Source organism: Erinaceus europaeus, chromosome 4 (assembly GCF_950295315.1).
Source record: "Erinaceus europaeus chromosome 4, mEriEur2.1, whole genome shotgun sequence".
Taxonomy (NCBI): Eukaryota; Metazoa; Chordata; class Mammalia; order Eulipotyphla; family Erinaceidae; genus Erinaceus; species Erinaceus europaeus.
This window is the reverse complement of record NC_080165.1, coordinates 130,583,007-130,598,110: the sequence shown is the minus strand read 5'-3', so window position 1 is coordinate 130,598,110 and position 15,104 is coordinate 130,583,007. Positions and strand designations below refer to the sequence as shown.

General features: G+C 38.1%; 1 protein-coding gene across 5 annotated transcripts in view; it reads right to left on the bottom strand.

Moving 5' to 3' along the window:
• TBC1D32 (TBC1 domain family member 32) overlaps positions 1 to 15,104 on the bottom strand; it is a 216,890-nt gene that overhangs the window by 162,901 nt on the left and 38,885 nt on the right. For all 5 annotated transcript variants that reach the window (XR_009549601.1, XM_060190530.1, XM_016187340.2 and 2 more), the window contains 3 exons: positions 7,940 to 8,030; positions 7,197 to 7,337; positions 4,852 to 4,932 (listed from right to left, as the gene is read on the bottom strand). Coding sequence is in view for 4 of the 5 variants with exons in the window: in XM_060190530.1 (XP_060046513.1) it covers positions 4,852 to 4,932; positions 7,197 to 7,337; positions 7,940 to 8,030 (313 nt within the window). In the remaining variant the exon portion in view is untranslated. The remainder of the gene's footprint in view (positions 1 to 4,851; positions 4,933 to 7,196; positions 7,338 to 7,939; positions 8,031 to 15,104) is intronic.

The window sequence follows — 15,104 nt, the reverse complement described above, 5'->3', positions numbered from 1 at the left end:
CCAGACCTCCCACCTTCTGCACCCCATAATATTCCTTGGTCTATACTCCAAGAGGGTTAAAGAATAAGAAAGCTATCAGGGGAGGGGATGGGATACAGAGCTCTGGTGGTGGGAATTGTACCCCTCTTATACTATGGTCTTGTCAGTGTTTCCATTTTATAAAGAAATTAATTTTTAAAAAAAGAAATATAACTGAGGAGGACCAGGCAGTGGCACACCTGGTTAAGAGCACACATTACAGTTTATAAAGACCAGGTCTCAAGCCCCTGATGGCCACCTATGGGGGATGGGGGGATTTCATGAGTGGTGAAGTAGGGCTGCAGGTGTCTCTCTGTCTCTTTCACTTTCTATCTCCTCCTCCCTTCTCAACTTTCCTCTGTCTCTACCCAATAATAAATAAATAAAATTTTTAAAAACCAAAGTTTATGAAAAAAATAAATATAATTGAGTGTATGGCTCCTCACCTAATATGCTATTTTTTTTTTTTTAGTGCTTACTATCAATATATATTAGACATTGTGCTAGATACTTCAGACAAATAAGGCCAAAATGCAGGAGATCATTTACTCAGTTGAGCGTGCTCCTGACCACGAGTGAGACACAAGATTTAAGTTGTCGCACCACATGGGAGCACCATAGCACCAGGGCAAGCCCAATGGGTGGTACAGTATGATGTTATGTCTCCTTACCCTCCCGCCCCTCATGCACAACTGAAAGAAAACTGAAAAGCCAAAGTGGGATAGTGACTTTTGAAATTCAAGGCCCAGGCACCAGAAAACAAAAGTGTATACCAGATATATCGCAAACCAAGACAATAAGTAACGATTCCAAAGAAGGAAGCATAATTGTGTTGTCTCAGAATAGAGGAGGGGACCCTAACTGCGTACCCTGTCCATATAAATGCTCCATCGGCAAAAAGAAGCCTATGAGCTGTTGTTAGGAGCGATGGGTTGTTATAATCAAACAGATAAAACCTTCCTGTGAGTGTGGGGGTATAAGACTCTGGAGGTGGGTGCAGTGTGGAACCCTCTAACTTGATAATCCTGTGAGCCACTGGTAATCAAAATTTTAAGAAACGGTTTCAGAAAAAAATAAGTAAAACTTTCCCATCAATGATGTATTATGCCACTAATGTATATAGCCGAGACATTTTTTATTTATGTGATTCAAATGAGTTTCTCTAGAATTTATGCAGACATTTCAAGGGTAAATTCAGAGTTAGATTACTCTGATCTATGGTTTAGTGGATGTGTTCTATAAGTGGTTTGCCTTGGAAAAATCCACTTATATTCAAAGGAAAAGTATGTTATCCTTAAAAAAAATTTATTAATTATTTTTACTATAATATTTTTGACAGCCTTTTTTAAATTTCTTTATTGGGGAATTAATGTTTTACATTCAACAGTAAATACAATAGTTTGTACATGCATAACATTTCCCAGTTTCCCATTATAACAATACAACCCCCACTAGTTCCTATGTCATCCTTCTTAGACCTGTATTCTCCCCACCCACCCACAGCCTTTTTAATAAACTTTTTTTTTTTAATGTAAAGATGTCCTTATTGGGAATAGATTTAGAAAACCTAATGTGCTTGATTACAGAAACCAACAAAATCCAACTTTTTCTGCATTTGGACATATTTTGAATATATTTTTGTTTGATGGAAACTTAAGTCAATTTCAACTGTCCCAATACCAGCACCTCCATCCAAATCAACTATAACCAGAACAATAATTTTGTATTCATCTCCAGGTTAAATTTCCTTTTTAGTTTCATATTAATATCTCTATTAGAGCAGGCTCACTATAATATTTTTTAAATAGAGACAGAAAGAAATTGAGAGGGAGGAAGAGAGAAAGGCGAGAGACACCTGCGGCATTGCTTCATAGCTCATGAAGCGCCTCCCCCTACTTCCACCCTTCCACACACAAGTGAGGCCCAGGGGTTTGAACCCAGGTCCCTATGCACAGTCACATGTGCAGTCAATCAGGTAAATCACCACCTGAACCCTAAAAGTATGTTATCTTTTAAATGGTAGTCTCTTAAAGGATTTTTTTTTTAATCACAAGACAAAAGCTAGAGAGTAATACACCAAAGAGATCGAAAAGGCCATCAAATATATGAAGCAATGCTCCAAGACATTGATTGTCAGAGAAATGCAAATAAAGACAACAATGAGATACCACTTCACTCCTGTGAGAATGTCATACATCAGTAAAGGTACTGGAACAAATACTGGAGAGGTTGTGGGGACAAAGGAACCCTCCTGCACTGCTGGTGGGAGTGTAAATTAGTCCAGCCCCTGTAGAAAGCATTCTGGAAGGCTATAAATGGACCTGTCACATGACCCTGCGATTTCCCTCCTGAGGATATATGCTAAGGAACCAAACACACTCATCCAAAAAGATTTATGTTCACCTATATTTATAGCAGCACAATTTGTAATAGCCAAAACCTGGAAGCAACCCAGGTGTCCAACAACAGATGAATGTCTGAGCAAGTTGTGGTCTATCCACACAATGGACTACTACTCAGCTATTGAAAACTATGATTTCAGGAGTGGAGCGGTAGTACAGCGGATTAAGCACAGATGGCACGAAGTGCAAGGACAGGCATAAGGATCCTGGCTCAAGCCCCCGGCTCCCCACCTGCAGGAGGGTTGCCTCACAAGCGGTAAAGCAGGTCTGCAGGTGTCTTTCTCTCCCTCTCTGTCTTCCCCTCCTCTCTCGATTTCTCTCTGTCCTAGCCAACAACGACGACAAAAATAATAACTACAACAACAAAACAACAAGGGCAACAAAAGGGAATAAATAAATACTTTTTTTAAAATGGTAATTTCACCTTTTTCATCCAATCTTGGATGGAGATTGAGGAATCATGTTAAGTGAGTGAGATAAGTCAGAAACAGAAGGATGAAATATGAAATGATCTCACTCATAGATATTGAAAAACAAGATCAGAAGGGAAATCACTAAGCAGAACTTGGACTAGAGTTGGTATACTGCATCAAAGTAAAAGGCTCTGATGGTGGGAGGGGGGAGGTTCAGGTCCTGGAACATGGGAAGAGGAGGACCTAGTGAGGTACGAATTGGTATGTGGAAATCTGGGAAATGTTACGCATGTACAAACTACTGTATTTTACTGTCAACTGTAAACCATTAATCCTCCAATAAAGAAATAAAATTGTAAAAAAGAATAAAAGAGGGGTGTCGGGCAGTAGCGCAGTGGGTAAAACACAGATGGCAGCAAAGCGCAAGGACCAATGGCGTAAGGATCCCAGTTTCAGCCCCTGCCTCCCCACCTGCAGGGAAGTCTCTTCACAAGCAGTGAAGCAGGTCTGCAGGTGTCTATCTTTCTCTCCTCCTCTCTGTCTTCCCCTCCTCTCTCCATTTCTCTCTGTCCTATCCAACAACGATGACATCAATCACAACAACAATAATAACTACAACAATAAAACAAGGGCAACAAAAGGGAATAAATAAAATTTAAAAAGAATAAATATTTTATAGAAAAGCATAAAGTGTTTTTACTTATTCACTCATTCTTTAACAAAAGATGAAGTAATTACAGAAGCCAGACCTTCTACCTTCTGCACCCCATAATGGTCCTGGGGATAAAGAATAGGAAAGCTTTCAAGGGAGAAGATAGGATACTGAGTTCTGGCAGTGGGAATTATGTGGAATTGTGCCCCTCTTATCCTATGGTCTTGTCAATATTTCCATTTAATAAATAAAAATAAAAATAAAGAAATAGGCTGGGGGTATGGTTCTACTTATCAACGCCCATGTCCCATGGAGAAGTAATTACAGAACCCTCCTTCTGCACCCAAAAATAATTTTGATCTATACTTCCAGTGGGGGAGGAATAAATAGGGGAAAGATGACCAGAGGGCTCTGAACTCCAACTCTTTCAGGACCCAGAGAGAGAAGATGAAAAAGGGAAAGACAACTGCATGGTGTAATAGGTCTGTGCGTGACTTGGAAAGGGAGAGGAGAGGAGACCATGGGGAAAAATGGGCAAATATATACAAATATAGACAGATAGTTGTAGAAATTCAGTTAACCCATATCTGCAACCCTAGGAGAACTGCTGTGGCTTCTAATGGAGGGATTTTAGATTCAGAACTCTGATGGTGGGAACAGTGTGGAGTTGTACCCCTGTTATTTAGTAATTTGGTAAATCATCATCAAAATAACTAATTAAAAAAAATTATTTATAAAAAAAATATCCGTGAAAGCATGATGCAAGGTGATCAACAGTTAGAAATGTTTCAAGCAGGAGTTGGGCGGTAGCACAGTGGGTTCAGCGCACGTGGCGCAAAGTGCAAGGACCGGCATTAAGGATCCCAGTTCAGGCCCCCGGCTCCCCACCTGCAGGAGAGTCACCTCACAAGCGGTGAAGCAGGTCTGCAGGTGTGTATCTTTCCCTCCCCCTCTCTGTCTTCCCCTCTTCTCTCCACTTCTCTCTGTCCTATCTAACAACAACGACATCAATAACAACAACAATAAAAAACATGGGCAGCAAAAGGAAAAATAAATAAATATTTTTTAAAAAAGAAATGCTTCAAGTATAAAATGTTAGCACACTAATACCTATCAAACTTCCCTTAGTATTATTTAAGAATATTTTTTGTTTTAATAAAGAACATTAAAATTCTCACCCCAAAAAAATGATTCTAAGGAAAAGAATAATAAATTGAAATATCTTAAAATATTAAAGAAGAAATTAAATCTCATGGTTTACTTCCAGTGACCTTATAAACTAGAACAATCACCAAAGCACCTAGACAATATGTTTACCTATTTTTAGATGTTCATATTTCTCTACTTAAAATAAAAGCAGAATTACCTGACAGCGTCTTTGGACAACTTGGTGAGTAGTAGATAAGTTGGATAAATAAAACCAGCAGATCTGTAAGGGATAATGACTCTTCAAGAAGGAAAAAGAAACAAATAATTATTTTCTACCATTTACATGATCATTATTGACTTCTTACACATTTACAACTTCAAAAGATGTAACTGGATTTCCTTTCTTCTATACTGAGTTCCATTGATACTATCATAGAAAATGGGGTTAAAATCCAAGTCTGAAGGACATGCACAGTGATTCACTCAGTCGCGTGTACGTGTTAAAGTGCCCAAGGCCCCTGGTTCAAGCACATGCAGGAGGAAAGCTTCATGATGGATGAAGCAGTGCCACAGGTGTCTCTCTGTCTGGCTTCCTCTCTGTCTTCCCCCTTCCTCTCATTTTCTCTCTGTCTCTACTCAACAGATAAAATATTAAAAGCAAAGAACCCAAGTCAGAAGGTTTTCCAAGATCAAATTAGACAGAGTAAATTAGAAGATGGTAAAGCAATTGGTGCATGGGAATGTTATATTAACATGCTTAAATTTTAACATTAATGTGAAGTCAATTACTTAATATAAAGCTACCAAAGGAAGACAGAAATGTCTATGAATCTGATCATAGCTGTTTAAATTTATTTCACTGGAAGTAACAGAAGTCAGCTAAATTTTTGGTTCAGTTAATTTATCTATATATCTGTTTAGCTCTTTATCTCCATAACATTGCAGGTCAGCAAACTTTTTGTGACAGTAATGTATTAGACTTTATAACCAACATTCTCTGTCACAAATACTCAAATTTGCTGTTACAGCACTAAAGTAGTCATAAATAGTATACAATAAACAAATGGAGATGATTTCTAGTAAAATTTGACTTATGTACACCAAAATTTGAAGCATATATATTTCACATAAAAAGAGTAACCTTCTCTTTTTTTTCCCCAGTAACCTAAGATTATAAAGCCTTCTTAGAGTTCTTCTGACAAGAATATAAATTGGTTTCACCTTTATGGAAAATGATCTAGAAGATTCCTTAGAAACTGAAAATATTAACAGTATATAATTTAACAATTTCACTTCTAGATATTTATACAAAGAGTATGAAAATGCTAATTTAAAAAAGTTACATGCACTTCTGTGCTCACTGAAGCACTCTTTATAGTTGCCGGGGGGGGGGGGGGATAAGCCTAAAGCAAGCATCAATAAATAATTGAAGAAAGAAGTAATTTATTTTTTAAAAAAAAATGAAATCAAGGCCCAGAGATAGAGCACGTGGTAGAGAACACACCTTACCACAACCCTGAGTTCAAAACTTGGCTCCACATGGAAGTACCATTAACAGTACTATCAGAAACTCTACAGATAGTTGAACAGTGCTGTGCTATTTCTTCTTCTTTTTAAAAAATACTGACATGCAAGGATTTACTAGGAGAACTTAGTGGATTCAATATAAAGTCATATTCCCAGCTATGAAGTATCACAACAAAAGAATACAAAGCCAAGGGGGTCTACATAACTAGACAGTTGATAAAACAGCACCTGCAGTTTATAAAAACAGTATTATTAAACCTCCTCTCTCATTACCACAAAATTTCTCTGAATATAATATCACTAGTTTAATCTCCCATTTTACAGGTAAGTAAAATGAAAACAACAGAGAAATAATTTGTCCAAAAGATCACAAGTACTTTATAAGAGAATTAATACTTAGATGAGTTCTTCTAGTTCTGAATCCACATTTAGAATATTCAATATGACTAAGATTTTGACAAAAAATAATAATAATAATTCAGAGTTAGAGGTTAGAAAAAACTACACATATAAGAAGAAAATTTAGAACGCAAAAGGAAAAACAAGCAACACTTCAAAAAGTGAAAAAGTCATTGAAGGACTGAAATGGGGTGTTATAAAATATCCTAGAATGGGTTAGGTTACATCTCTATGTTAACAGTTAAAAAGTAATTGCAGGGAGTCGGGCGATAGCACAGTGGGTTAAGCACAAGTGGCGCAAAGCGCAAGGACTGGCATAAGGATCCCGGTTCAAATCCCCGGCTCCCCACCTACAGGGGAGTCGCTTCACAGGCAGTGAAGCAGGTCTGCAGGTGTCTATCTTTCTCTCCCCCTCTCTGTCTTCCCCTCCTCTCTCCATTTCTCTCTGTCCTATCCAAAAATGATGACAACAATAGTAACTACAACAATAAAAAGACAACAAGGGCAACACAAGGGAAAATAAATAAAATAAATACATAAATAAATAAATAAAATAAAATATAAAATAAAATAAAATGTAATTGCACACAAATCTTACCAACCCTAAAAACACCTGTGTTTCCTAACTATACTTACCGTTTCTATTCTTCAGCTTTATAGGAAATAGTTTCCTGCCTTGTGTATAGATTAATAGTCTTCCTAAAAGGCACAGTGAATGAATGAAATATATATATTGTAACTCCGGTCCTGAGTAGTAGAAAGTTTTCTGTTTGTTCCCTAAAAAAAAAAAAAATGTTTATTTGATTAACATTGTATTTTATACTATTCATTTCTTTTTGAACACTAAACAAGATTACAGTTTGTAATGGAGTCACTGTTGATGTAAATTAAATTAAAAAATTTATTTCCCTTACTATTTCCTGAAATCTTTTAATACCTAAAATGATGTAAAACATGCATTAAAAATATTTTTAATTAGGAGCCTGGCAGTGGCACACATAGTACGAAGCACAAAGATCCTGGATCAAACCCCCGGCTCCCCACCTGCTGTGGTGTCACTTCACAAGCTGTGACGCAGGTCTGCAGGTGTTTGCCTTTCTCTTCCTCTCTGTCTTCACCTCCTCTCTCGATTTTGCTCTATCCTATCCAACAATAACAACAACAACAACAATAAAATGGGAAAAATGACTTCCAGGAGCCATGACTTCTTAGTACAAGCAACGAGCCCCAGTGATAATAACCCTGGAGGCAAAATAAATAAATAAATAAACAAACAAGATGAAATAAAAAATTTTAAAGAAAATTAATAAGAAATTGTTAAACTATTTTAACTAATAAAATTTACCATTTAAAAATATGTAGTAGAAAATAACACTTACTACAATGCTTTGAATGGTCCAAAATTCCATCAGCTTTCATGGTCTCACATAGCTCAAAGTACTGAACACACTGCTGAACTGCTGTAGACACCTAATAAAACAACGACATATTAACTTCAGGAATGTGTATCACAGAAGTTCATTTATTCAATAGAAGTTAATTAAAACTTTAAATTATGCTGGGAAAATACTAACAAATGATGAGAACAAAAGTATTTAGAAAAGTATCTCTTCAAACTCACTGAAACTCAGTCTCCTCGGTTACATTTGAACTAGGGCATCATCCTACTTGTCAGACAAAGAAAGGACTACAATAATTAGAAAGGAGGCAAATACTGGCTCACTTAGTGATGGTCATTTGGGCCAATCCCAGGCCACCTCATCACCTAGGACCCTAGTCAGGGGATCTTTGCATTCCTCCATAGGCCGGCCTAGACCTCTAATAGATCCCTCTTTACCATCACTGGTCACTTCCATCAGGAAGGTCATCATATGCCCTTTTGTGGGCCTCTTGAGGACCTCACCCTCACTATAAAAAAAAACAGTGGTGGCGCAAAGCCCAAGGACTGGCATAAGAATCCCAGTTCGAGCCTCCCGGCTCCCCACCTGCTGGGGAGTCGCTTCACAAGCAGTGAAAGCAGGTCTGCAGGTGTCTATCTTTCTCTCCCGCTCTCGGTCTTCCCCTTATCTCTCCATTTCTCTCTGTCTTATCCAACAACGACAACAATAATAACTACAACAATAAAAACAACAAAGGCAACAAAAGGGAATAAATATTTAAAAATTATTTTTTTTTAAAAAAAAGCAATGGTGGTGTCAAGTGTTGGCACACCTAACGTTCACACATTACAGTGTGTAAGGACCAGGGTTCAAACCCCTGATCCCCACCTGCAGGGGGAAAGCTTCACAAGTGGTGAAGTAGAGCTGCAGGAGTCTCTGTCTCTTTCCTTCTCTCTATCTCCCCCTCCTCTACTCTCATTTTTCTGTCTCTATTCAATAATAAATAAAATTTTTTAAATAAGATTTTTTAAAAAGGGGGAGTCGGATGGTAGCACAGTAGGTTAAGCGCAGGTGGTGCAAAGTACAAGGACCGGCATAAGGATCCCGTTTTAAGCCCCTGGCTCGCCACCTGCAGGGAAGTCGCTTCACAGGTGGTGAAGCAGGTCTGCAGGTGTCTGTCTTTCTCTCTCTCTGTCTTCCCCTCCTCTCTCCACTTCTCTCTGTCCTATCCAACAATGAGGACATCAATAACTACAACAATAAAAAAAGGGCAACAAAAGGGAATAAATAAATATTTTTAAAAGATTTTTTAAAACAAGAATAATAGGGAGATTGGGTTATCCTACACTATCACTAGAGGAAAACCGGTCTTGAAATGAGTGCAGCCTACGATGTTCCCGGCTGTGACCATTGGCTGTGAGCTCAGACTGACAGGAACTCAGAGATTATACAGGCTCCTATGCTAAAAATGAATATACATGGGTCCCAGGTCAGGTTGATGTGGTAAACAGATAATAATAAGCAGTTATTTTATATATATTTCAAGCTTGGGAGCCACTCTCTGCCCTAATCCAGCATTCAGATTCTATCTCCAATGACAGCATCCCCCCAGACAACAGTTCTAGTCTACCTCCATGTTAGCTATCGAGCTCAAAGATTACTAAAGTTCTGGGCTCCTAGTAACATATCTAAACTAGACAATCCTAACTTCTTGGTCCCCATTCTTATTCCCTCTATTCCTACACTTGGGCTCCTATTTATATATTTCTCCTACTCTATATCTTACTACCTTTCAGCCACCAAGTTGCAGATGCTACTATGATTCCACTCTGACCTCCCTAGGCAGATGAACTTGTCAAAGTGTCCGGGCACCTCAAATCTCCAAAGTCCTACCCTGCTAGGGAAAGACAGTGACAGATGGGAACATGGATTGACTAGCCAATGTCCATGCCCAGCGAAGAAACAATTACATAAGCTAGAACTCCTTCCATCTGTACCCTAGAAAGAATTCTGGTCCACACTCCCAGAGGGAGTAAACCTTAAGGAAAGATGATCAGAGGGCTCTGAACCCCAGTTCCACTGGGGCCGAGATCATTCTTGACCAGGAACCTTTGCTTTTATGCCATCACTGAAAGGTAAGAGAGTTTGGAGACCACCTGAGGAAGTCAGGTGTTATTTCCATTATTTGAAAGGAAAGAGGAAAAAGGAAGGACACCCAGAAGTAGAAATAGGTATAAGTATGACTTAGAAAGGAAGTGAAGGCAGAGTCGTAGAAGTGAATAAAAATGGATGCAGAATAAGTAAATAAATAAATACTAAGAGTATTTTTCATTAAAAGTGCACATATATATGTATATATATAGCCAACCCATATCTTTTTATTTATTTATTTATTTATTCCCTTTTGTTGCCCTTGTTGGGTTTTTTATTGTTGTAGTTATTATTGTTGTTGATGATGTCATCATTGTTGGATATTTTTAATTCTATAGTCAGGATTGTAAACTCTTTTTTTTTTTTTTTTACCAGAGCACTGTTCAGCTCTGGCTTATGGTGGTGTAGGGGATTGAATCTGGGGCTTTGGAGCCTCAGGCAAGAGAGTCACTTGGCATAATCATTATGCTATCTACCCTCTGCCTGACTGTAAAGTCTTATAATACTTTAATTTCTTTGCCTGTGAATTTTTTCTTCCCACTAAGCCAAAAAAAAAAAAAAAGAAACATTTTCTTATTTCTATCTATCTAAAATATAGTAACTTTTTAAAAAAATATAAATAAAAGCTATTAAATTAAATTAAATTAAAACTATCTCCAACCTCTACTGTGCCCAGTATTCTCCTATATGTGTCCTCTTTCCATTATCGACAAGGAAATAATCCGAATCTTCCCCTCACTTCTGTACCTCCCAATATTCTGTACAGTCCATCTGTCTCTCTCTCTGTTATATATATATATTTGTTTTTGTTTTTGTTTTTTTTAACCAGAGCACTGCTCAGCTCTGATATATCTGATATATGGTGTTTCAGGAGATTGAACCTGGGAATTTGGAGCCTCAAGCATGAAAGTCTCTTTGCATAATCATTATGGTGTTTGTCCCCAGCCAGCTCTCTTTCTCTTCTCTCTCTTTCTGGAGATATATATCTTATAATTATAATTCTGGAGATATATATCTTATAATTAATGAATTTGGTAATAAGGTTTCTAATAGCCTTTAAAAGATCACTTTCAGGGAACAATAAAGAATAGAAAGTGAAAAAGTAAATGCAGCTAAATATCATTTTAATTTTCAGAAAGGTTTGCTACAAAAAAATATAAAAAGAGAGCAATAATTCATATAGGGAATGTGAGTCAAAACTGAATTCTTTTTCAGGCTGGAGGAATGTACTCATGCTTAAATATTACTGGAAGACACCAATTAAAAGAATATTGGAGTATTCATTATAGAGAGAAAGGAATCAGTGGGGGAAACAAGTGTACAAAAGGCAGGAGTAGGTAGAATCAAATCTGAAGTAATAATCATGATTTACAACTGGGAAAAAGATGAAGGTTATGTGGACAGAAGTTCATAACTTTCTGGGCAGAAGACCTTACCAAGACGTCCTGAAACCTCACCTCTCCAGAGTCCTCCCTTCTCAGTTTCTGTCTATCCAATGATAAATAAATAAATAAATAAATATTAAAGAGAGAGAAAAGGAAAGAGGAAGAAGAAAAGAAAAAAGAGGGGAGGACACTCAGAAGTAGTAGGCATGACTTAGAAAGGAAAAAAAGGCAGGGCAATAAAAAAATGGGGCAAATATATAGATATAAACATAGATAGTTAAAGAAATAACAACCCCTATCTGTGATCTTGGGAGTTTCTTTTTTCACCACAATGCACCAAGATCCCAAGGTCCACTTCAGCCCCCCTCTTCTCCAGAGGTCTTTGTTTGATTCTCGCCTGCGAGATTATCTGATATTTGTCTTTCTCTGTTTGACTCATCTCACCTAGCATGATATCCTTTTTTTTTCTTTTTCAATTTTTTTAATATTTACTTTATTTATTTATTCCCTTTTGTTGCCCTTGTTGTTTTATTGTTGTAGTTATTATTGTTGTTGTCGTTGTTGGATAGGACAGAGAGAAATGGAGAGAGGAGGGGAAGACAGAGAGGAGGAGAGAAAGATAGACACCTGCAGACCTGCTTCACCGCCTGTGAAGCGACTCCCCTGCAGGTGGGGAGCCGGGGTTCGAACCGGGATCCTTATGCTGGTCCTTGTGCTTTGCGCCACCTGCGCTTAACCCGCTGGGCTACAGCCTGACTCCCTCTTTTTCAATTTTTTTATTATCTTTATTTATTTGATAGACAGTCAGAAATTGATAGGAAGTAGGACATAAAGAAGGAAAGAGACAGAGAGACACCTGCATCCCTGTTTCACCACTCGCAAAGCTTCCCCCCCTGCAGGTGGGGACCAGGGCCTTGAACCCAGGTCCTACAGCATTATGATATGTGCGCTTAACCAGGTGTGCCACCACCAGGCCCCACATTTTTCCTTCAAGTTCCATCCAAGATGGCACAAAAGAGATGACTGCATCGTTTTTAACAGCTAAATAATACTCCATTGTGTATACAAACTACATTTTTTCCATTTCTTTTATTGTGGTGGATTAATGGTTTACAGTAAATACAGTTGCTGCTACATGGGTAAAATTTCTTAATTTTCTGCAAAACACTCTCACCCCCAGGTTAGATCCTCCACTATCATGTCCCAGGACATATGTGATAAGTTTGCTGAGTTATTTATGTATTTTGGTTGTTAGTCTCATCTGAAGTATGTTGTAAAAAGATCTTCTTCCAGGGATGGGGTGATAATTTAATAGCTATGCAAAAAGACTGAGAAGACTGAGGCACCAAAGGTCCCAGGTTCAACCCCTAGCACCACCATAATACAGAGCAGAGCAGTGCTCTGGTAAAAAAAAAAAAAAAAAAAAAACTTCCGCTCTGTAGGATGTCCTTCTCTTCAGGTGATAGTACCCTTTGCTGTGCAGAAGCTTTTCAATTTTATGTAGCCCCACTGATATATTTTTGTACTTTGTTGGACTTGAGTCTTTGAAGAAAACAAAGAAAAAAGCAGAAAAAGGAAAATGAAAGGAATAGACAAAGAAAAGGAAAGAAATGAAAAGAAAAGAGAAATGAAAAAAGAAAAGAAAAAGAGAGAAAACGTGGTCTGGGAGGTGACACAGTGATAAAGCTTTGGACTCTCAAGCATGAAGTCCTGAGTTTGATCCCCAGCAGTACATGTACCAGAGTGATGTCTGGTTCTTTCTCTCTCCTTTCTCATTAATAAATAAAGTCTTCAAAAAAGAGAGGGGAGGGGAGGGGAGGGGAGAGGAGGAGAGAGGAGGGGAGGGGAGGGGAGAGGAGGGGAGGGGAAAGGAGAGGAGGGAAGAGGAGGGGAGGGGAAAGGAGGGGAGAGGGGAGGGGAAAGGGGAGGGGAAAGGGGAGGGGAGGGGAAGGGAAAGGGGAGGGGAGGGGAGGGGAGAGGGGAGGGGAAAGGGGAGGGGAGGGGAGAGGGGAAGGGAAAGGGGAAGGGAGGGGAGAGGGGAGGGGAGGGGAAAGGGGAGGGGAGGGAAGGGGAGAGGGGAGGGGAGGAGAGGAGAGGAGAGGAGAGGAGAGGAGAGGAGAGGAGAGGAGAGGAGAGGAGAGGAGAGGAGAGGAGAGGAGAGGAGAGGAGAGGAGAGGAGAGGAGAGGAGGAGAAAGACTCAAATCCAACAGCAAAGATAGTCTTAATGCCTGACAATTTTAGAGTTTCCATAAAGATTACTTTGAAGACCATTACTGGGTATAATTCCTTAGACAAAAAAAAAAAAGTGTTGAGCTCCTTTTAGTATAAACCCTAGTTTTATGGTGACAGAGTAACTCCACAGATGTCTCTTTCTCCATCTCTCTCCCTCTCTTTCTCAATCTCTATCAGAAAACAAACAAGCAAATAAAAAAGCCAGCAAAAAACGGTGGGATTATCATGTAGGCACTGAAGCTCAGCAATAACCCTGGTAGTAAAAAAAAAAAAAAAAAAAAGGAAAAAGAAACGGAAAAGGAAAAGAATGGCTTTATAAGTAATATATTCAGAATGCTTCCATTGGGGCTTCAGTGATAATGAGTTGTGAGTTGTTATCTGGCAAGTTATAGGGGGAAAATAATCTTGTTCTTCATCTTTTCCCTTTCTCTAGCCTAACAAGATCATCCCATGCTCATATGGCAACACAATTTCATTTAAAATGGGAAGGGAAAGGAATGAGTCGTGAGAAAGCTACTTCAATTTAGTTTCTCTGAAAAGTAGAGCATCCACTAAATTCCCATCTTATTATTCAATATCTCTTTCTCCATCTTCTGACACTCAATTCTGATTCTCAAACACAAAACAATTGTTCTCCTCATCTCATTTTATGCTCTACTGCACTCACAAAAAAAGAAGAAAAGAAAAAGAAAATCACAATGCTGGGACTCTTTCCCTTTACCTGACTACTCAAGTCTATTCACTTCACAAACCATATTTATAACAACAAATTCCCATTAATGTGACTTTTTAAACTTTTTAATAAATTTCATGGCTCTCAATTATCATTTGATTTGTTGGTGTATTTTCAGTTACTCTCAGTGCCATTACACAGTGGTCTACTAACAGCAATCTATGCAGATAATGTGCCGATATATTTTATAATATTGATTTATATTAGGTGTAACTTGAGCCAATTGTTGCAAATGTAAACACATTAGCTCTTTCATGTAATTTTTAGTCAAAAGCATGGGTTTATTTTATAAACTTCCTCTGCAAATACTTCTTGTGAATGAAATCACATGATAATACTTTAAAACAGTGGTTTCTCTCAACTAGCTTGTTATTTTTTTAACAATCCAATTTACAGTGCATGCATATTGTATTTGCAAAGGCTACCACGAGCACATTTTAAGTAATTATTTTTATCTTTTTGTTTCACAGGATGATGAAAGGGAACTTCATTGTGACCAATGTTAAATATTTTATCTGATACCCATCTGGGGGGGGAAATGTGGGACTGTATCACTATGACAATAATCATTCAGATAAATAAATTTCCTCAGTGATAGTGAAGTTTTAAAAAGTGAAGGTAAAAAAGCTATTTGGAATAAATTTGAAAAAAAAAAAAAAAGTA